The sequence below is a fragment of the Argopecten irradians genome, chromosome 10 (assembly GCF_041381155.1).
Source record: "Argopecten irradians isolate NY chromosome 10, Ai_NY, whole genome shotgun sequence".
NCBI lineage: Eukaryota > Metazoa > Mollusca > Bivalvia > Pectinida > Pectinidae > Argopecten > Argopecten irradians.
In genome coordinates, this window is record NC_091143.1 from 30,836,101 (window position 1) to 30,860,961 (window position 24,861).

Genomic DNA, 24,861 nt, shown 5'->3' on the forward strand with positions numbered 1-24,861 from the left:
AATGTGACCAGTGGGGTGTGCTGTTCTGTATCTTTGTCAGTATAATGTTCTGTATCTTTGTCAGTATAATGTGACCAGTGGGGTGTGCTGTTCTGTATCTTTGTCAGTATAATGTGACCAGTGGGGTGTGCTATTCTGTATCTTTGTCAGTATAATGTGACCAGTGGGGTGTGCTGTTCTGTATCTTTGTCAGTATAATGTGACAAGTGGGGTGTGCTGTTCTGTATCTTTGTCAGTATAATGTGACAGGGTGTGCTATTCTGTATCTTGGTCAGTATACTTCAGTGAGATAACACTTTGATTTCTATACACATACACCAACATTAATAGAATCTTTCACCCCTTTGGGGCAAGACAGGATTATCTCAACCTTGGTCTTTGTGACGTCATTTCATTGTTTTCGTGGCGTTATAGTACTATTACCGTGATGTCATGATACTGTTGTTGTGACGTCATACCATTGATGGGCATGTGCAAAGATCTCGAGTAGCTAAATGTCTTTACCCTAGGGTGAGATAGAAAAATCTCACACCGGTAAAACTGTGGATATCCCTGTCTGGGGTAAGAGAAACCATTTTCTCCCATACTTGATAGTGTTATCCCACGGTTGCTAGGGAAAGATAACTCTTGTCTTTTACCGGGGCAGGGAAAGACAGCTCACACGCGCTAGACAGTAACGTCATCACCCATGTAAGATTCTATTAGTCTTCTTAAACACACATCACATGCAACACTTGCATACAACAGAGGATGTCTTTAAATGCTTGTTGCCAATAGCAGTAATGGATATTATAAGCATAATCATTCAACCTACAAACCTAAAATGTCCTTGAGGTATAATTTTCTTTAAATTATTTTCGTGAGGGAGACATTTTTTTATGACAGAGTTCCTTACAAAATCAAATAATTTGACAGCTATTTATTCTCACAATATCCTTTCAGTGACTTGTAAACAGAACACATAACACACATGAGAAGAGTCAATCAATTTTATTGTTAACAAATATGATTACTGACAGACTGCTATAAAAATATTCTGTTATCACTCTTAATTAATTAGGTCATGATTGCAAGAGTTGATATACATGGTATAATATTGTACTTGAAAGACAAAGGATGAATATATGTCACTAGAGTTAACAAGAAATGTCATTTTATAAAGATAATATAACAGATATATACAAGATTTGGAACTTATATGTTCAATAACAGATAAAATAGGTGTATAATATTATGTACAAGGAGCTGGTCTTTCGATGGATATTTGTAGATTCTGTACATAATTATAAAATTACATCATTTATATTATCTGATCATATATTCATTTCTGTAATATACAAATGTATTGTAATGTAATGATGTAAATTAATTGGAGATAGAATGACTCTACATGAATGCTTATTAAACGTAACTTGATCATATATCTTCCAAACTTCATATTGTTTTGTATACATATTTGTATTATATAAACGTAACTTGATCATATATCTTCCAAATTTCATATTGTATTGTATACATATTTGTATTATATGACTATATTTTGTCCACCTATATTCACCATAAAATTTATATTGTATAGTATATACTGTATACAATGTATACCTATAAAGGTAATGACTTTTGGTTAATTCATTCAACCCCTCATGACACATTAGACTCTTCTAAATCACTGCAACAGACCAGTCCATTATGAAAGTTCAGGGGTGAATGAGTTTAAAGATTGATGAACCTGGAACTGTACTTCTTCACAAATGAAACATTGGTTATGTCAAAATCTATGCATACTTAATACATGTAACTGCTAGCTATATGATTATTGGTACATAACCATGTCATTCAAGACATTGTTCAAAATACTTTTCAAGACATATATATATCAAATGTCCTAGAGATACATATGTATATTTGATTCAAATTAAAATAAACTTGAACATTCTTTTTAATTATCCGAAGATTAAGAAAGTGTGATACACAATTTGTATGTGAAATTTGTAACTTGTCAGCTCAAACAAGAACAGAATTCGGCTACTTTTGTCAGTCCTTGACGAACTTCAAATAAATTGATATTTTGCTAGAATTCGGCTACTTTTGTCAGTCCTCGACGAACTTCAAATAAATTGATATTTTGCTAACTTAAGTTTAACAGGGGTCAAATCAACATAGATGTTGATTATAAGCACTAGAGAGTATTAGAACTTAGATCTATATGTTAAGATAAATAGTTATAATAGAAATAAAAGAATAACAAATATCTATAAAAGTATAATCATGTATAAACAAACGATATTGATATACATTGTATCGGATACTATCATCAGATCACTGGCTCACTGATTAGTAACTTAAAATTATATGGAAAAATATACAATGGACCCCCAATAATCCAGACAGCGACAATTAAGGCTGGGAATGAAGGTGGCCGGATTATCAAGAGTTCACTATATACCATTTATTATATTTACTTACTGGGGTATATATCATTTTTTATTAAAATTTCTTGTTTTCATAATATACAGATATATAGTTAATAGGAATGAATGTTGTAATAAGATATCTCTAGAGATTTTCTAACCAAAATCTTAAAGTGAATAGTCGGGCAAAGAAAACCAGTCTAAATGCGTTCATTGGCCTTCCAAAAGTTCTCACATATTAATACGATGGCCAAGTTCTGCTTACGTTTCCCAGTTCTGACCATTAAAGTAAAGGAATGTTGAAAGCATTGAAAGCGAGGCTGCGTGTAAATGTAACCACAGACATAGTCAGCCGGGAGGACGTATTAGGATTCCTATACTTTAAATTAATTTCTTCGTACGCAGACAGATTTTGGCGAGAGATTTTATTTTTTCCATTTCATAAGAAATTATACTAGATACATTCACACTATTTTTACCGACTTTAGCCATCCTTGCCCAACTGTTCACCTTAAAAATAAGCACTATATACTGGTAGCCCTACATAACATGTTAGCATTATTTGTATTTATGTTATCTAGTACAGGGTATAAACAACCTCTATCAACACTTTTTATATGATTTGAATAGCTCTGTTCCAAAAACTGAAAAATTGAGACATTTATCCAAATTTAAATCTCGTTATAAAACAAAAAATCTGAGAATATTGAGACAAATGTACAGCAGTCCTCCTGTAATCATAGATAATTCTATGAAAATAGGCTTATCAAATTTTGAGACAAAGTAGTCTCCCTTCGCTCAAAGGATGTTTCTTAAACAGGCTTGGAAGGCAATGACACAAAAGTTGTCTCCCTTTGTTTAAGTGATGTTTTTGCAATCTTCTAATAGAAATCTTCTCAGAAGATCTCCCACCTTACAGATGAAAGAGCTTCCAGAAGTAAAAGAGCTACAAATAAAATGTTTGGAAAACATGTTCTAGAATATATTAGAGATCAAATCGAGTTAGGCTCTGACATTGAGTCATTTGCTTTCATCAATGCAATAGTAGATATATATACCGGTACCGTAGGACCTGTGGAATGCCATTGTTTGTCATGGGTATGCAGACAGTTAGTTAAGAGCAGCTTAGCTACAATTACTGAACAAAAGGCATAGCCATTTAGGCAGTAAGTCATAATGACACACTGATAAGCAGTATATTTTTTATGTTAAGTTTGCTGTTTCAAAATGTGCTGTTTTAAGTAGATAAACTACTGTGTCAATAGACCTTATCATATTTAGGTGTTGAAGGCAGAAACACACTGACGTATATAAAATTACAGTTTTTTTTCCAATTCCTAGCCTTACTACATTGATAAAATAGGGAATGGTTTATAGGTTTTTCTTTAACAAATAGTAAATACGCCCTTACAAAAAGGATTATATTGCAAGTTAAATTCTCATCTTTTTTTTAATATTTCTTATGAATTAAAATCAATGACATCAATTCATGTGTTCATATTTAACAAATTAATGTCACATTTGAGCAAAAAATATTATCACTGTCAATGTAGTACTCTGGACTCACCATCTACATTAATATATGTATTTATCATACATTTTCTATACCCTATTTCTTATTAACTACCAGTAAAGTAGAACTAAATTCAAGTTGGTATATGATATAAGCAAAGTAGTATGCGTCTAATACTTTACACTGTTACATATATTATGTGTGCAAAAGAAACTGTTTCTTTAAATTGAAATTTTGATATTCAAGTACGTATTTGTATTTGTATGAATGAACTTGGAGGATGTGTAGAGCAAATTGAATGTGACAAAACAGAAGTTTTGTGAGAGGTTGCGCTGCATGTTGTAAGAGAAATGAACCCAGGGTCCCAACCCTGGCATCTCTTAATTTGTTAGACAATAAAATCTATTTGAAACCTAAAAATATAGATGCTGTTAAACATATAGATGTACATGTACTTATATATTTCACACTACGCATGAAGATTAAATAGGTCCTAAAAGACAATTCTACAAGCTACCTTCATATCAGATACACATAGTATAGGTGTACATATACACATGTGTTATAGAATACCATTCCCTAGTACAATGTGCTGTAGTATGGTGAAAATTACACATTTTATTGATCAAGATGGATATTAACTGAAGGCACATTACATGTATTGAATCTCATGCCGAGATGGATACAAATACAGGACGGTCAAAACTCAATCATCATCGGTGTTGCCTGTAAACATCTTGAATGTTGTTCATTTTACTAAAGTTCGACAAGCTAAACACATTTAATTCACAAAATAATGGACATGTATCAACATTGACTCGATCTGTAGTCAGGTAAAAATGTAATATCGTATGTAACCTTTGTTCTCCTGTAATATAAAAAAATATGCTTATGAAAATATTTGGATTTTTCTGGACATCTCATAATTCATTGCATAGATCATTAAGAAACTTTCTATAATCATTTTCCTCTGAGATTTCATATCTGCAATTTTGTTGCAAATTATATAAATTAGCATCAATTTAAATGGGACATTATCTGGGGTGTGTTTTATATATATTTTACACAGACTGAACACTGATTTTATGTGGGGTATATCTTTTGATTATCATCAAAAATTCTCACTTATGGATACAATAATGGTTGCTATCAAACCTATAATTCAATATCTATAACAAATTTATGAAGGTATCTAGTCCAAGTTTTATATCATTTTTAGTGTAATAAAGGTCATGTGACCACTTATGTTGCAATGCAAAGTCTTGTGATCATTTTGGGTGTAAAACATGGTCATGTGATTACTTTTGGTGTAATACAGGGGTCATGTGATCACTATTAGTGTAATACATGGGTCATGTGATCACTTTTGGGGTAATACATGGGTCATGTGATGACTATTGTAACACATGGTACATGGTCATGTGATAGTTTGCTGTTCTTGTCTAGCAATTGACATACATACAAGCACATTACATACAGTGTATTATAGTGGTAAATAGGGCGCCTTATAATTAGATAAAACCTAGATAATAAGGTCAAGTCTGCTGTGCAAGTTAATAATAATCAAGTGAAGTGATGCAAAATAAACAAGCATTAACAAACATATCACAATCACATCTTAACAAGTTTATAACAATACCTCATGTAAGAGACACAGCATTCGATTCTTATTGGACAAACATTCATAAACGAAATAGCTAAATAGCTAAGTATCAATTCATTAGCTAGGTATCAATTCATGAAGACTATCTGGTGAATGATTCATGATGGAAAATCTATAAACAAAATTCCACATTAGCTCAGCAATCATACAAGCGCATGACTAAATAACTCATAAGTCCAACATAATATAGGTGATATCTAGTCACTATATAACAGTAACACATTTGTCTAATGATATAGACTACATGATTCACAAGCCCACCATACAGACTAGACTTAACCTTCTCCAGCTTAAAATCCAATCTCCTTACATGCTCGGGATATAAGACAGATATGTCAGTTAACAGACAAGCCATTATAAACTACCTAGCTATACTGTAAGATTATTATAAAACCTAATATATATCTCGGATATTATTTTGCCATCTTGCCCTAATTCACACTTTCGTTTCAACATTCCGCTATTAAATCTTTTTTCATCTTTTTTTTATAGTGTCAAAATCATTATTACAGAGATGATGATGATATAATCTACATAGCTATATGGAATCATTAACATTGATTTTTCATGCAGTTTTTTGATAAGCAGATCTTTAAATGTTGATATTTACTATTTTCGGTACATACCGGTATATGAAAGTGAAGTTATAATTTTGTTTGATAGATTAGCACAAATTCACGATACATGCTCCAAAGGGTAGAAAACTCTCCCAAAGATAGACAACTATTCCTAATGGTAGCCAATTCTTCCCAAAGATAGATAGATACTTTCCAAAGGGAAGATAACTCTTTGCAAGGGTAGATAACTCTTCATCAGAAATCTTCATCTCTTAATCTTCCTTTAGTAACACTGTAGAATAAATGTAAAGGTAACCAAAAATCACAATCTATAGAAATATTGAAATTCTAGACAATCACATGTATTGACGGTTTGCCAGTTTTCCATAAAACTTTCTACGACATTGCCTTTTATATCGCGTATGCTTTGATGTTTGATCTAACATCTAATAGACACACCTACGTGTGCGAGTACCAGGCGTAGCTACATACAGTCAGGCGATTGGTCAATTGACTATAGAATGAGGTTAACTGTTACCCCAATACATCTCAATGTTACCCGTTACCCTATCACATGTAGGGTAGGATGTTACCCTATAACAGATCCCAACAATTCTATTAACCTTGAGGGTAGGATACCCTAAAAGTCACTTCCTTTAGTTCTATGTCTGATGTCCCTTGTCCCATTACTATAGACTGTAGAAGACATCATGCGTGTGTTGAAAAACCACGTCCCTCTGTCCTGTCATTAGTCCATCAGCATGTCTCTATAGTGCAGTAAGAACAATGGTCCACAGTCTCGTACACAGACCTACCCTGCGCTCTATGGACCAGCGCATTGTAACATAAATTGCATAGTTGTCTATAGGAATGTTCTAGAGATCACAGATCTATCACACTTTCTCCACATAGTTGGCTGGAAACAGGCCTTGTTTTCCTCTAAGCTTTCCCGTCCACCAGCCTGTTGCTTCTAAAAATTCAAAAAGTTAAAATCAGTAACTACTTATAATATAAAGTGCATTATTTTTTAATAATTTGATTTTGATTGTATCAAAATATGGGGCCACTGTGTCCGCATAATAAAGATATCCCGACATATAACCACAAGCCCTCCACCTCTGGGTTGTGAGTTGTGGCTGTGTTGCCATATACTAAAAGTTTGTCTGTGGTTTTTCTCTGGGTACTCTGGCTTTCCTCCACCATTGGTGTCATGGCGCGGGTACTGGGTACTCTGGCTTTCCTCCACCATACCTGCCATGTCCTTGAATGATCCTAACTGTTAATAGCATGTTTAACTTATGACCCAAAATAAAAACCATAACAAAATAGCATTAATTTCTAAAGAGTATTGTGACATGTTGGAGTACCCGGAGAATATGTTGGGGCATCTCAATCACTTTGCCATCGCAGCCCCCATAAACTAGCATATATAGTGGCACAACAGTCAGTACCTACCCTCAAAAGCAAATACTGTAATCACCGTAATTAGCATACAGGACGCTATTAACATTAGAAAAAAACCACAAGAACACTGCAAAAAAAGCTTTAAGACATATTTTGACTCTAAATCGCAAAAATAAATAGCTGTGAAAATGCAAAAATTAAGTCAGCATAAAATTAAGTTGGTTTAAAGTATACATAGTAATGTGTTATACCTTCTTTGACTATTTCGATGACATCCCCTTCATTGAAGCTGAGTTCATCCACGTCCTGAGCATCGTAGGCGTACAGACAGCGACACTGGGGGGACGCTATCTTGGGTTTGGGGGCAGCTGGGGGTTTGGGACGTCCCCCAGCAGGACTAGGTTTTTTGGTACTAGTTCGGTTCCTTTGTACACTGTAAATATAGAAAACATTTAAGTGCTGAAAAAAAAACCAAATATTTCTTAATTACATAGGCCTCCAGAACCACTTCAGGTACCCTGTAATTTTATATTCATTCTATATTTGGAACCAAATTGATACACAACTACAGTATACTTAACATATTGCTATTCATTCTATCTTTTAACCAAACTGACCATCACATGTATATATTCCTAGAAAACAAAGTTTCATGCAGTTTGACAGAAATCTATTATCATTTACTGAACAGTTAACAATCCTAACTTTGGAAATTAAACTGTTTCTGTTTCATAATTTTAGTGATACATTATGTGATGAGAATCGAGTTAATGTTGAAAGTCTTACAATCATTTTACATGAAATTTTCTTTGGTTACCGTTTTAATTCTCAAATGTGGAAGTGATGAGAGAAAACTTTGTGAAACAACCCTTTATTAATTAGTGTATAAGTAGGTGCTTTCTGAGATGATCTTAAAGACAACACAATGATATTTATAAGGATTAAAAACTACTACAGTAAGTAAATTCTAGTTAGTACTGTTTTCGTGTTGACTCAAGTTCTCGTCTACAGCCATAAAACCCAAATGGTATGTATGTAACAGAATTATAGTGTTGAAATATGGTACATGTTCTATTAACTCATTTACCCCTGAAACTTTATAATGGACTGGTCTAGTCTTTGATTTAGAAGAGCCTAAATATGTCTTCTCGGGTGAATGAGTTAAAATGAAATTATATGGGAAAATGATTTTGATTTTGTTATGATTTACTAAAAGTAATTGCGATCATCTTAAAATCTGATAAAAATGTGCATTTTGAATTATTTGTCTAAAACTACCGGTATATGCTCTTAGTAGGTGTTGTTAAGATGAATGTTCAACATTAAATATCACACTGAATCTTAACAACATGAAATTTTGTCTTAATCTAGGTGATAAATGTAAAACTAGGTTAAATCTACATACTACATACAGTCATTACAAATTAGTAAACATTATATCAACAGGACACTCTGGCAGATCAACACGATTCTAAATTTGCCAGTTGGACTGACAGCATGATAATCTTGATCTGTCATTGTGACTTACTACTGAAAGCAAACATTCTGGTCACTTGGATTTTTCAAAATTAAATGTTTTAAGAACCATAAGGCCTGCTTTCAATGTTGTAGACATATTCTGCTTATTAATTACAGTACTTTTTATCAAACCAAATGGAACATTATATTCATATTTCCTGTGTAGAAAATTACAAACAACATGATCACATACTCTTTAAACTTACTAGCAAAATTTCAATTCATTAAGATTTAATTTACCATATTTTAACTCAAAATTGCAAAAAGTGTGACACAAAAAGAAAATAGCCACTAAAGGTACTGTATATGTATATACGCGGGATGTTCCGAAATTAATGTTACTTGCGCAATATCTCGTGGAAATCGTGCTAAATGGGCTTAAAACTACCTCGTGGCGATAGCGTAATATCTGAAGCGTGATATAGGTAAATATCTCGCTCACAATTACACTGACTTTGGTGCTGTGTACATTATTTTGTAGCGCACTCGTTACACTCTTTACAAATATGGTTGGCAAGAGAGTTGAGAACATAATTGAAATTAGGGCCTATATCAAAGGTAGGTCTCTACTTGGCTTAAAGCCGGTGGATATTCATCGTGAGGTGTGTGATATATATGGGAAGGGTCAAATGTCATATATGACTATTTGTAAGTGGGTTGCTCGATTTAAGTCGGGACACAAGCAGCTTCAAGATGCTGCCCACACAGGTCGCCCTGCAACAACAACAACAAAGCATAACATTGAACTAATTCGGCAAATCCTTGAAAAAGATGCAAGGTACACTGTCCGGCAGTTAGCTTAAATGACAGGCTTGTCTTTAGCACGTATTCATTGCATTTTAAAGAAACATCTTAAGCTGGGCAAGATCAATGCCAGGTGGATACCTCAATTTACTAACGGACAACCATAAGAGGTCCCGGGTTGACAAGGCCAAATCCTTATTGAAGAAATACCCAAAATACAGCAAAAAGGCTTTTGATAATTTGGTCACAGGTGATGAAACATGGGTGCATTTTTTCGAACCCAAAAGAAAATGCTCTAATCGAATCTGGGCAAACAAAAACGCCAGGCGCCCTAGCATTGCTAAAAGAATACGCACTGTGAGGAAGGTTTTGTATGTCATATTCTTTGATAACAAGGGTCCAATCATTCAAATCCCTGTTCCAAAAGGCAAAACTGTCACAGCGAAGTATTATAGAGACGTTGTACTTCGAAAACTTAAGAAAGTCTACAAACGCCGCCACCCACAGACAGGTTTGAAGTACCTCAGGCTCTTACATGATAATGCGCCAGCACACAAGGCACGCATTGTAACAGAGTTTTTGAAGGCAGAAAAGGTCACTGTCCTCCCCCACCCTGCATATTCACCAGACTTGGCCCCCTTTGACTCTTGTTCCCCAAACTAAAATTTCACCTGTCTGGAACAAAATATAAATCAAGAAATGCCCTTGGCTCTGCCATTTACCAGTATCTTATGAATATACCAATTCAAGAGTACGAAAACTGTTTCCAAAAGTGGATCGATCGGTTGAAACTATGCAGAGAGGGAGTACTTCGAGGGACAGGGCAAAGTAATTATAAATGATCAGAATTACTTCTATCAAAGAGAAATCACCAAAGTAACAATAGTTTTGGAACACCCCTCGTAATTAAATTTTCTTTATTTTTCTAAGCATACTTAATATAAAATGCATCTTTGGAATGTGTAAAAAACATCTTATGCTATGTCATTTATAGCTTTCTAAAAACATTTTCCAAGAGGTTTACTATATCAATATGACAGGAAATGTTTATAGTTACGATTGTACCCAGCCTCCATACTTTATTAACATTCTCACTACAGGTTATCTCCCCTTTCTGTAAGTGTCTAGTTATCTCCCCTCTCTATAAATTTTTCAGCTATCTTCCTTTCTGTAAAATAGTGTCTGAAAATAGATTTCTAAGTATGGACCAAAGCTCACAAAAAACAAAAGACTGTAAGGGTTCAAAATTTACTTGTACATTACTTTTTTTTTAAAAAAAAATCTTTTTGGTAAAACTTATTGCATCAAACCATGAAATAACTTAAGCTTCATTATAATACAACAAACTTCAAAGTGGTCGGGTTTATTTGTCAGAACATAATTCATTTTTTGTTTTTATTGGGGTTTTTTTTATCTTAAAAATTTTGGTAACTTTTCAATAAGGGGAGATAACCTCTGATTAATTTTCATTATAGTGATAGAGAGGTATTCTCTGCTTCATTTGGGTGCAAAAATCAGAGAATTCATAAGAAAAAACATGAAGGGATGTGACATGAAATCCTTGCTACATGGAAGAAAATGAGATGATGTCTTTCTCTGCAATACATTTTGCTTGGATGCTGCAAAATCTCGCCACCAAAAGTATCTATCATAAAGCCATATGTCACTAGTTTTTATCCAAGATTCATGAATCAATTTATTTTGATACATTAGAGAACTGAAATAAATCATTCAGCCACCATTTTTCAGCAATACCTATTTGCAAGACTAATGTTCAGCCATATTCATTAGCAAATACCAATTACTTTTCTTAATCCTAGAACAAAGCTTTCAAAGTAAGCGTTAAAAGTAAAACATTCAAAGTCTACCAACATGATACTTGAGCATCATAAGCACATCTTCCCCTATTATCTCCCCTTTTTGTAGCAGCATTGAAATCATGATTGGTTTCTGTAGGAATATGTATGCTACTTGGTCATTTTACATTTATTTACCAACTTCACAGTTACATTGTATTTTCCATTCCCATCTTTAGATTTCATTACCTTACTAAGCATGTTTATAAAGCACACCATTTCACGAGCTTTATAGATCAAATTTTGATAGAAATGCACCCATATAGCCATGTCAAAGTTCAAAAGAAAATATTCACTGTTGCAATCAGATGCTAGCAAACAAATAATGTTATACAAAACTGTCATCACTTAAGACTTATAACATAAAAAGAAATCATTCAATCTGAAATCCTTGGGAAATATTTAAGTAGGAAGTTTAAACTAAGTTAAAAGTGAAAATTTCACAAATTGAAGATCGGGTCCCGATTTCATGAAAATAAAACAGACTTAAATTTAACTGTATGACATCAATTACATCAGATTAAGGAGGAAACTGAAGTTTTGACTTAAGCAACTTTTTTTTTGTTACGAGAAATCCGGACCTGATTGTTATAGAAACATACATACAATCACACACAACATATAGCTACAACATGCACTCATGTCTCATCATTCCAAATTGGTGCAACAAGTCCATAGATAGCACAACAATCAAAGCACAAAGCCATGTATATACTATCAAGTCTCATTAATTCCAGCCACTTTTTATCTTTTCTTCAAATTTTCAGTATCTATCACCCTATATTGTTAGGCACAGGGACTTGACACATGCCTATAATCCTGTACATATTCAATATTATACCATTTCTCATGTCCAAGAGTCTAGAATATTCTTTAAATTAAGGGTATTACTAAAACTTCAAATTCTCTACAGGAAAACATTACAGACACTAACTAATATTCTTAACTTATTAAATAAAGAAATTTTTTTGACTTTTTGTTAACACTGATAGAGAATGTGCCAAGTCCCTATGCAGTCAACATAATTTCTTAAAAGAGTCATATCCAAAAAAAAAGAAAGAATTTCTTTGTTATCTCGAAATGAATCAATTTATCGACTAAGATATGAACATTCTGAGAATACACAGGAACAGAAATGTGTCTGGATGGTTGAGGCTCCACAGTATGGGTAAACAGACAGACAAAGTTAATGTTAAAACTTACTCTCTCATTCGTTCTTGGTCAATACGCTGTAGACTAATATAGACAAGACTTGTTATATATTACAACATCTCAAGACTGGCATCAGGCACAAGTCATATATATTTATTATATAATAATACATGCCATATATTAGTACAGCTCATTTTAAAGTTAATAATATTTATTTTACAGGGGGAAAGGTTGTTATATAGAAGAATGAAAGTATTTTGAAAAAGTTGAACTGTATTTCAATTCAATATTGGACAAATCCTCTCGGATTTTGAGATTGAAGGAAGGACAGATAAGACTCGAGTTTGGTTTATTTCAAATCAAAGCATTTTGTATACGTTTGAATATATTAGTATCACAGACCAAAGGTAATTATCTAAGTTTCTGAATGACGAGATACTACTCAATGGCGGTGAAACATGTACAACAGAAGGATATACACAGCTAACAATCCACAGTAATCAGGAGCAGTAAATAAAATTTTATTTTGTTATATTAAAAAAACATAATGCCATAACACTATTGGCCACTACAGTTTCATAATTATATGAAGCATATAAAATAGGCAATGCCAATATCAACACTACATCAACTCTGTCTTAGGATATTTAAGTTTGGTAGGAAAATATTACAGAAATGTTTTAATAGATATGAAGCATTCAGAGCTAGACTAGACTATATTATAATGATTTTAATGCAGTTGAATTGTATACAAATTAAGCACTTGTGATCTGTACATATCTGGACTATATTTTGTTCATACATTAAGTAAATCATAAAGCTTTTCTATCTCTTTGGCCTATTTTTGGGAATACATGTAAGTAGATTATCAAAGCAGTTGAAGAGCATTTGAAGTCTTGTTTGGACTATATCTAGACCCTGGAGAGTAGATAAAGGGCCATAACTCTTACAATACTCACCCTGAATAACCAGCATCTGGTGTGGCCATGAAGTTATTGTTGTTGTTCATCAAAGCTTCATTAATCTTCTTAGCTTTCTTCTGGGCACCATCTCGAGGCAGTGATGGTGCTTTGTCACTGAGACGATGAGATCGCCGGTTACCTGAAATAATTCAAATTTTTTTTTTTTTTTTTTTTTTTTGATATATTTTTTTTAATTATGACTACTGTACTGAGATTTTTTTTATGTCATTGATCTGGTCCCGATTTCTCAAAAAACCAACTTAAGTCAAAAATTTTCATACAAGTTACATACAGAGTAAAACTTTCGTTTCGAGAAATAGGGGCATGTAGTAATAACTTATTTTAATTTTTATGCAACATTTTTTCATGCAAACAGGTAATAAATTTATCTCAGTTTTATATTGGTAAGGTATACCAGCTCTGTAAACAGAAATGTACCAGGTACCTATTATATGACTGACCTTCCAGGATATATCACACTCAATCACTACTCCAACAATGTTAGAGGTATAGTACGACGAGACACTTTTGATCATTATGTCGTGTCTAACCTCTAACAATCGAGACAGGATTCACACGGCGCAGAAATGGGATTGATATACCGTATTTTCCCTAATGAGGGCGCCGTGCGCGGGTAAATGACCTAGGGGGGCGCCGTTATTTGAGACCATTTTTAGATGTTTTTTTCTGAAACAGACTATAGTCATCTTGCTTTTAGTTTCGTATTTTTCTGAAACTTACTATAGCCAAATTACGTTTTGAAGTCAAGTAAGTATTGAAATTACATAATTATGAAGAAATGTTTGCACCAGAAGTATTAAACATTGGTTAAATATGTATGTTTCACGGAATTTTGGCATTTTATGCTAGCCTGTTTGTTTACCATGCGTACACAAAATGGCGGACGGTGCTTTCGATCGCTACTTTCGTTTTGTGGCAGATGGGAAATACCGACAAGAGCACACAATTAAATGCTTAGAAATGATAACATGCCTGTTATTTAGTAACCTTTATCATAGACATACAGTAAGTATTCATAAAACCTGTATAGACATCGCTAAAATGTTGTTGCCAGTTAGTCTTCATCCATACACGTGTGTGGGGCATTCAAGTGACACGTTTTGTTTTGAACATGGCATTCTCGCTGTTTCTATGTGTAAACACTTGGCAAAGATGTCCTAAGTTGCCCAGTGCAATACATTTATAGCTGATCGGATATCTGTTAAGCATCAGATTGATGTGAAACAGTATTTTATTAGCGTCTGCAAAGACAAATCGTCACAATCTGGCACAAAAATTGTATGAAATTAGCTGATTTTTTTCAGCAAAAAACGTGGGGGCGCCCTTATTAGAGGAGGCGCTCTTAATAGGGAAAATACGGTATATAAATTCAAAACAAGTTGTATTTACACTAACTTTTCACATCCAGAAAGAATTATCCAAAATCATGTTATATCCAAAATACAAAACATCAAATAATACTTGTTTTCATGTGTTTAAACAACCTTGGTTACCTATTATAATATTATGTTTTCACTTTAAACACCATTCACTTTAAACACCATGCTATATTCTCATAAACCCGAAGTGACGAAAATTGGAATATAATTTAACCTAGATTGTACAGCGCTGGACATGATTGCTATGGGTCACCTACAAAATATGTGATTATTCGGTGGATTTATATTATGTCATACCTATTCTTATAGCAGGATATGTTCATGGATAACAACTGATTAAGGCTATACATGTTTTTTGACATTCTGGTAAGTTTTCACTTCGTAATTAAGCATCAAACTTACGCCCTAGTTCAAGGGCAGAACTTGCGAAGACTCATATAAGAGTCGAGAATTAGATCTCAATACTGCCCATCAGAAGTTTCCCAATATCGAGGTCTAATATCGTTAGATTAACTCTATCACAAGCAACCTAAGACCTTGACCTACTTACTGAGACTAGGAGGGTTTGATGTTGGTGGGGGCGGAGCTCCTCTTGATGGAGGGGGAGCTGAGGGAGCAGATCTACTTGGTGGGTTTTTCCTCCTCAAAGTGCCGTTACTGACGTGCATTTTCTTCTTTCCAGGCCCTATTAAACATAAAACCAAAATGTCAAGAATTCAAATCATATAACTGTTTTAAATTCTGTTTTGTCCTCTATTTTTATTTTTGAGATCAAAGCAAAACAAAACTTCCCTAGCCAATAGTATTTAGTGTGATACTCTCTCTGACTACCCGAGACTAGCGTAGATACCTGAGCAAAATATGACATTTTGCAATTTGATACTAACATCAAACTATCATGGTAAGTTTGCTGTTGACATAAACTTTGAGACAATAGGTATAAAACTGCATGCTTACGAGAGTCTTTTGGAAGCCCTGGTCCTATGCTGACATTCAGCACTTTACTCGACGGTTTCATCACAGCTACATCCTGGGGCTGTCCCAACTTACTGAACTTGATGCTTCTCGTACCGCCTCCTCCCCAGCCTTCCTTCTTTATTGGAAACTCTAACCTGTAATAAAGCAAGGCCAAATTGGTGCTGTGACCAGGATTCCCAATTTCACTTCGATAGAAATAAGATCAACCAAAAGCGAAGTAGCCTCTCTACAGAGCCAAAGTATCAAACTTTCTTCGATTCAATCACCAATACAGAACTTAGAATAACAGAATCCTACACAAGTCTGAGTTAAACAGTTAAATTTAAATATTTAAGACAGCCAGCATTACGTGACAGAATACTGGATTCTGATTGGCTACACACATGGATACTATTTGCAATAGTGCCCGGGCAAGCGGGCACTATTGAAGTGGCACGAAATTGAACATGAATGTATTGTGACGTCACCATTACATGACGTCATTATAACGTTGCGCTTCGACCAAGACGTCAAGATGGCGGACAGGCTGTTTTGTGCGGGGATGGAAGCAAATCTTGTTTTTCTACAGATGACTGTTCACTAATGTTCTATATTGATCTACTTTTAATTTTCATGAAGTTGAATCCCGTTTTTTTATAGAATCCCATATCTCTGCCACAACTTATATATTGTACTTTTAATGTAACAACGTGGTGTGGAAATGAAGATAGCGTTGCGAGGTAGGCCTATCGCTTGACGTGCTTCTCAAAGTTTGCGATGCCATGGAAAACGGTCTCATGTCAGGGTATGTACTAAACCCATTATGGCCTGGTTGAGAGGGCACTATTGCCTCATAGTATTGTCTCATGGATGGGATAGTGCCCTCGCCTTCGGCTCGGGCACTATTCCATCCCTTGACAATACTATGAGGCAATAGTGCCCTCTCAACCAGGCCATAATAGATAAAATATTTTGGACAAAGCCAGCATTAGGCCTATGGAGTGCTGACCAGCTGAAATATTTCACTCTACATAGTTGAGATATCCCAATCTGAAATATTTCACTCTTCATTGTTGAGATATCCCAATCTAAATGACACACAACTGTCTGAGTGCTACAGTTAGATTTAAATATTTAAGAACAAGCAGCATTAGGGCCTGTGGAGTGCTGGTCCAGACTGTTTTATTTTCCACTCTACATTTGTGTGTTATACCAATCTACATGAACACACAACCTGATTAAAATTGTTTCTCTCCATTTCATAAAAAGAAACGGATAGCAATGTGTAGCCGTTGGTTTCACTGCACGAGCAGGAGTTAGCTGGTCTTATCATCTCTAGATTAAGATTTGAATAATCCCGGCTTTTACTTAGTACGTCTACCAAATTATATAAACAGGGACTCTCACACGTCGTCTGAAATTGCTTGTCGTAACTCCTTGTAGGTTTTGTCTTGTCACGCGTTTCGACATAGTTGTACCAGGAATTCTGTACTTGAACCACTGATATTCCAGTAATCTAGCGTAGTCATTCTGTATATGTAGGACGAAGAGGTCATCTTGTAGGGTACTGTAATATAAACAAAATCAACACAGTTTATTAGCTGTAGCTTTCTTAGTAATCTAAGTGGAAATATATCACTTATCGTTGAATGGAATGTGAAAAGAATTTGATTACCCGGCAAGATATCTTACCATAATCAGAAAGAGTTTTTCTTATTTCCTTTAAAGATTCTTGTATATTTTACTAGACCTTACCTCATACAGACATGACTTATTTCCTCTACGAGTATACTTTGTGTATATTTTACTAGACCTTACCTCATACAGATATTACTTATTTCCTCTAGGGGTATACTTTGTGTATATTTTACTAGACCTTACCTCATACAGACAAGACTTATTTCCTCTAGGGGCATACTTTGTGTATATTATTTTACTAGACCTTACCTCATACAGACCATGACTTATTTCCTCTAGGGGTATACTTTGTGTATATTTTACTAGACCTTACCTCATACAGACATGACTTATTTCCTCTAGGGGTATACTTTGTGTATATTTTACTAGACCTTACCTCACACAGACATGACGTATTTCCTCTAGGGGTATACTTTGTGTATATTTTACTAGACCTTACCTCATACAGATGTGACTTATTTCCTCTAACGGTATACTTTGTGTATATTTTACTAGACCTTACCTCATACAGATGTGACTTATTTCCTCTAGGGGTATACTTTGTGTATATTTTACTACACCTTACCTCATACAGACAGGACTTATTTCCTCTAGCGGTATACTTTGTGTATATTTTACTAGACCTTACCTCACACAGACAGTGACTTATTTCCTCTAGGGGTATACTTTGTGTATATTTTACTAGACCTTACCTCATACAGACAGACTGACTTATTTCCTCTAGGGGTATACTTTGTGTATATTTTACTAGACCTTACCTCATACAGATGTGACTTATTTCCTCTAGGGGTATACTTTGTGTATATTTTACTAGACCTTACCTCATACATATGTGACTTATTTCCTCTAGGGGTATACTTTGTGTATATTTTACTAGACCTTACCTCATACAGACATGACTTATTTCCTCTAGGGGTATACTTTGTGTATATTTTACTAGACCTTACCTTATACATATGTGACTTATTTCCTCTAGGGGTATACTTTGTGTATATTTTACTAGACCTTACCTCATACAGACATGACTTATTTCCTCTAGGGGTATACTTTGTGTATATTTTACTAGACCTTACCTCATACAGACATGACTTATTTCCTCTAGGGGTATACTTTGTGTATATTTTACTAGACCTTACCTCATACAGACATGACTTATTTCCTCTAGGGGTATACTTTGTGTATATTTTACTAGACCTTACCTCATACAGACATGACTTATTTCCTCTAGGGGTATACTTTGTGTATATTTTACTAGACCTTACCTCATACAGATGTGACTTATTTCCTCTAGGGGTATACTTTGTGTATATTTTACTAGACCTTACCTCATACAGACGTGACTTATTTCCTCTAGGGGTATACTTTGTGTATATTTTACTAGACCTTACCTCATACAGACGTGACTTATTTCCTCTAGGGGTATACTTTGTGTATATTTTACTACACCTTACCTCATACAGACATGACTTATTTCCTCTAGGGGTATACTTTGTGTATATTTTACTAGACCTTACCTCATACAGATGTGACTTATTTCCTCTAGGGGTATACTTTGTGTATATTTTTACTAGACCTTACCTCATACAGATGTGACTTATTTCCTCTAGGGGTATACTTTGTGTATATTTTACTACACCTTACCTCATACAGACATGACTTATTTCCTCTAGGGGTATACTTTGTGTATATTTTACTAGACTTTACCTCATACAGACATGACTTATTTCCTCTAGGGGTATACTTTGTGTATATTTTACTAGACCTTACCTCATACAGACATGACTTATTTCCTCTAGGGGTATACTTTGTGTATATTTTACTAGACCTTACCTCATACAGACATGACTTATTTCCTCTAGGGGTATACTTTGTGTATATTTTACTAGACCTTACCTCATACAGACATGACTTATTTCCTCTAGGGGTATACTTTGTGTATATTTTACTAGACCTTACCTCATACAGACATGACTTATTTCCTCTAGGGGTATACTTTGTGTATACTTTGGGTATACTTTGTGTATATTTTACTAGACCTTACCTCATACAGATGTGACTTATTTCCTCTAGGGGTATACTTTGTGTATATTTTACTAGACCTTACCTCATACAGACGTGACTTATTTCCTCTAGGGGTATACTTTGTGTATATTTTACTAGACCTTACCTCATACAGACATGACTTATTTCCTCTAGGGGTATACTTTGTGTATATTTTACTAGACCTTACCTCATACAGACGTGACTTATTTCCTCTAGGGGTATACTTTGTGTATATTTACTAGACCTTACCTCATACAGACAGGACTTATTTCCTCTAGGGGTATACTTTGTGTATATTTTACTAGACCTTACCTCATACAGACATGACTTTATTTCCTCTAACGGTATACTTTGTGTATATTTTACTAGACCGTACCTTATACAGACATTACTTATTTCCTCCAGCAGTATACTTTGTGTATATTTTACTACACCTTACCTCATACAGTCATGACTTATTTCCTCTAGGGGTATACTTTGTGTATATTTTACTACACCTTACCGTCATACAGATGTGACTTATTTCCTCTCTAGGGGTATACTTTGTGTATATTTTACTAAGACTTTACCTCATACAGACATGACTTATTTCCTCTAGGGGTATACTTTGTGTATATTTTACTACACCTTACCTCATACAGACATGACTTATTTCCTCTAGGGGTATACTTTGTGTATATTTTACTAAACCTTACCTCATACAGATGTGACTTATTTCCTCTAGGGGTATACTTTGTGTATATTTTACTTTTTACCTCATACAGATGTGACTTATTTCCTCTATACTTTGTGTATATTTTACTACACCTTCCTCTAGGGGTATACTTATTTCCTCTGTGTATACTTTGTGTATATTTTACTACACCTTACCTCATACAGATGTGACTTATTTCCTCTAGGGGTATACTTTGTGTATATTTTACTACACCTTACCTCATAGAGACATGACTTATTTCCTCTAGGGGTATACTCTGTGTATATTTTACTACACCTTACCTCATACAGATGTGACTTATTTCCTCTAGGGGTATACTTTGTGTATATTTTACTACACCTTACCTCATACAGACATGACTTATTTCCTCTAGGGGTATACTTTGTGTATATTTTACTAGACCTTACCTCATACAGATGTGACTTATTTCCTCTAGGGGTATACTTTGTGTATATTTTACTACACCTTACCTCATACAGATGTGACTTATTTCCTCTAGGGGTATACTTTGTGTATATTTTACTACACCTTACCTCATACAGACATGACTTATTTCCTCTAGGGGTATACTTTGTGTATATTTTTACTAGACTTTACCTCATACAGACATGACTTATTTCCTCTAGGGGTATACTTTGTGTATATTTTACTAGACCTTACCTCATACAGACAGGACTTATTTCCTCTAGGGGTATACTTTGTGTATATTTTACTAGACCTTACCTCATACAGACGTGACTTATTTCCTCTAGGGGTATACTTTGTGTATATTTTACTACACCTTACCTCATACAGATGTGACTTATTTCCTCTAGGGGTATACTTTGTGTATATTTTACTACACCTTACCTCATACAGATGTGACTTATTTCCTCTAGGGGTATACTTTGTGTATATTTTACTACACCTTACCTCATACAGACATGACTTATTTCCTCTAGGGGTATACTTTGTGTATATTTTACTAGACTTTACCTCAAACAGACGTGACTTATTTCCTCTAGGGGTATACTTTGTGTATATTTTACTAGACCTTACCTCATACAGACATGACTTATTTCCTCTAGGGGTATACTTTGTGTATATTTTACTAGACCTTACCTCATACAGACGTGACTTATTTCCTCTAGGGGTATACTTTGTGTATATTTTACTAGACCTTACCTCATACAGACGTGACTTATTTCCTCTATAGGTATACTTCGTTTGATTACTTCTATCATGGTTCCCTTGTCAGGACCTTTCTTTATCTGGAAAAGTATTTTATTTTACTCATTAGAAAAAAAATCTTAATAAATATATGATTGAGTTTTTATTATGTCCTTATAATAGTCATGGTTAATATAAACTGCATAAGGACTTGGTAGATATCAGAGGAAAAGGAAAGCCAAAGTATTAGGAGAAAAATCATCAACCAATGGCTAGTTAGTAATGCAAAAAGATGCATTATAGGAATATTTCTTTAAGTGATAACTTTGATATTGATCATTAGTATACATTCATCAGTACTTTGTAGTATTTAAAAATGCAATACATTTTTGATCAAATAGTCTGTCTAAGAAACCAATTCCTGTTCAAAATATCATATATAATGCTTTACTGAGATACACCAACAAAATTTATCTATACCTTGTTACATTTCCTGACTTACTACTTCTCTCACTATAAGGTATACACTCTTAGCTGTTAGCACATTTTCTGACTTACCACTTCCCTTCCTATTAGGTATACACTCTTAGCTGTTAGCACATTTTCTGACTTACCACTTCCCTCCCTATTAGGTATACACTCTTAGCTGTAAGCACATTTCCTGACTTACCACTTCCCTCCCTATTAGGTATACACTCTTAGCTGTAAGCACATTTCCTGACTTACCACTTCCCTCCCTATTAGGTATACACTCTTAGCTGTAAGCACATTTCCTGACTTACCACTTCCCTCCCTATTAGGTATACACTCTTAGCTGTAAGCACCAGGTCCCTCTTTGCAATCTGTGGATGGAAAATATAACATATACGACATTGAGGAAATTCTGTTGTTTTTATTAGAGAGATTTGGCTTTAAATTTGCTTTTATTCTGCGACTGTCTCACATACCGACAGATAACTACTGCCAAATAAACGTGTGCTTTATCCGTCAATACGAAATGCTTTATCGTCAATACAATAATGTGAATTTGTTTCATATCTGACGAAACTTTTTCAAACTTGACCCAGAACTTGAACCTTCTGGTGAATGAAACGCCATTCAGTCCCGATAAAATGTGACGTCACATTCACCGGAATGATGTCACTTTTATGATATCGAAAATCTGGTATGGCGGTGTCGTCTTTTTCTTGGCTCATGGCAAAGGTATGTATTATAAAGTAATTCTTTAATGGGTTTTTATTGTTTTTTGAGTATTTTCAATTTGTTTCAGTGATATCACATACTGAATAGAATTACGAATACTGTTTGCGAATGCGCTTATTGATTACCCACGGCAGTAAAAAGGAGTACAATCTCATTTGGTTTAGTGAATGAATCTTTACCTCCGCATCAAAGAAGCGTCCTGCTTCTAGCGAAACCAAGTAAATAACTGGAGACTTGCTTCTGTTTTGAATGTCATAATGGTTGCAGGATAAACAGAATGCTCGACACTGAAAGCCGAGATAACTCGGCAGAGCCTCATCATCTCGGCCTTCCTAAGTCTTGCACCAAAATAAACCTTGTATTGTAAGATACTAACCGTGTTTTTCTCTATTTATCACATATAACTCGTCCATTCAGCCAAGCCACACTGTTTTATCATAAACATTATCAGACACACTTGTAATAACACTATTGTGACATCACTGGTAATAATGATATCATAATCAAAACAATAAATAATGTATGTTCAACTACTTATACTGTATGTAACATTTAAAACATTGTAGCTGAAAAAAATAGCGAAGTGATTCATACATTGTTGAGGATTAAAGTTACAAGTTTTACCTTGAAACGTCTGTCAAATTTCAGCACAGTATCAGCAAACTCGACTCGTTCCCGTTTCCCTAGCAACGCCCTGATACCAGGGTGGTCGTCCAGGCCCAGATAGTCGCCAACAAAGTTTCTGTTTAGACTGAAGCGCCGCCTCTCCTTCTTCTGGAACAAGATGTCTGACGCTGCAACAGAAAAATAAAAGATTAATTATTAGGAATTATATTTTATTAGAATTGTACGAGTTATTTAATTGTTAGGAAATTGAAAACAAACATACCGTGTTACATCCAATCAGTGCCCAATCCCTATAGGCACCCCTTACCCTATATTTTCAACTTCTCTTGACGCTTATTGGGTTGAACATGGAAAATAATTTGAATGTTATTGACTATACACATAATTTGGAGCTCATTTTTGTTTTTGAACAACATTTATTTCACAATGTTTACGGTAAATTAATTTTTCATTTTCCTTAGAGACAGAAAAGGGAGGGGGGAGAGAGATGGAAAAAGGAGAGTTGTTTCAATAAAATTGTTGACTGCCTCTTCATAACAATAATAAGAAACCGTGAAAACTACTTTCAAAACTATCATAAGGTACCATTTTCTAATAACTAACTACAGCAATGCACCCACCTTCCTCTCGGAGTTTGAAGTATGTTTTGCGGGCGTGATATTTGCGATATGCTTTCTGTATTTTCCTGGCGTAATGATCAAACTTTCGTTCTCTCATTTCTTCCAACAAGAATAGCTGTAATATATAGATTACCAAACATGTACCATTCACAAGTTTTATAGGAAGAAAGTAACTTCTAGAATTTAACCTATGAAATACACAATAGAGATCATATTGAAATAATGGGTAATTTAAAAAAAAAATATATTTTTCTCAAACTTAAAGCATTCTCCATTATTTTCTATGATGCCTGGAATCGGTTTTGTCAGAAATGCATACAGTTCTCAAATTTTATTTGTTTGTTGACATTTATGTGACTTGTCTGATTTTTCATTTACCTAGAACCTAAGTACCAAGTAAATCAAATAAAACTTCACTCAATTAAGTTTATCACGACATAAGTACCACTGCCTCCATATAAAACCATGACGTCATGTGAAACAACGGGATGTGGCAAGGCACAACATAACAGGATGGACATAAGCAAAGCTGATGTAAACAAACTTTCTTTCACATGCAGTTTACTTTCATGAATTTCCAATCTAAGAAAACTGATGAAAGTTTATTTTCTTTTATCCACAAATCAATATCTGCCAGACTTAGAATGACAGGTATATCAATTCAATTTT

At 34.4% G+C, this 24,861-nt stretch overlaps 1 protein-coding gene across 1 annotated transcript in view; it reads right to left on the reverse strand.

Moving 5' to 3' along the window:
• Nucleotides 1–974: 974 nt before the first annotated feature.
• Nucleotides 975–24,861, reverse strand: part of LOC138333640 (unconventional myosin-Ie-like) — a 49,149-nt gene continuing 25,262 nt past the window's right edge. Inside the window, 12 exon segments of the mRNA XM_069282142.1 lie at nt 975–7,114; nt 7,800–7,981; nt 12,870–12,902; nt 13,778–13,919; nt 15,731–15,865; nt 16,138–16,292; nt 17,545–17,639; nt 17,641–17,704; nt 21,758–21,843; nt 22,525–22,584; nt 23,570–23,739; nt 24,193–24,307. Of these exon segments, the coding sequence (XP_069138243.1) occupies nt 7,038–7,114; nt 7,800–7,981; nt 12,870–12,902; nt 13,778–13,919; nt 15,731–15,865; nt 16,138–16,292; nt 17,545–17,639; nt 17,641–17,704; nt 21,758–21,843; nt 22,525–22,584; nt 23,570–23,739; nt 24,193–24,307 (1,314 nt within the window). The 3' untranslated portion in view covers nt 975–7,037.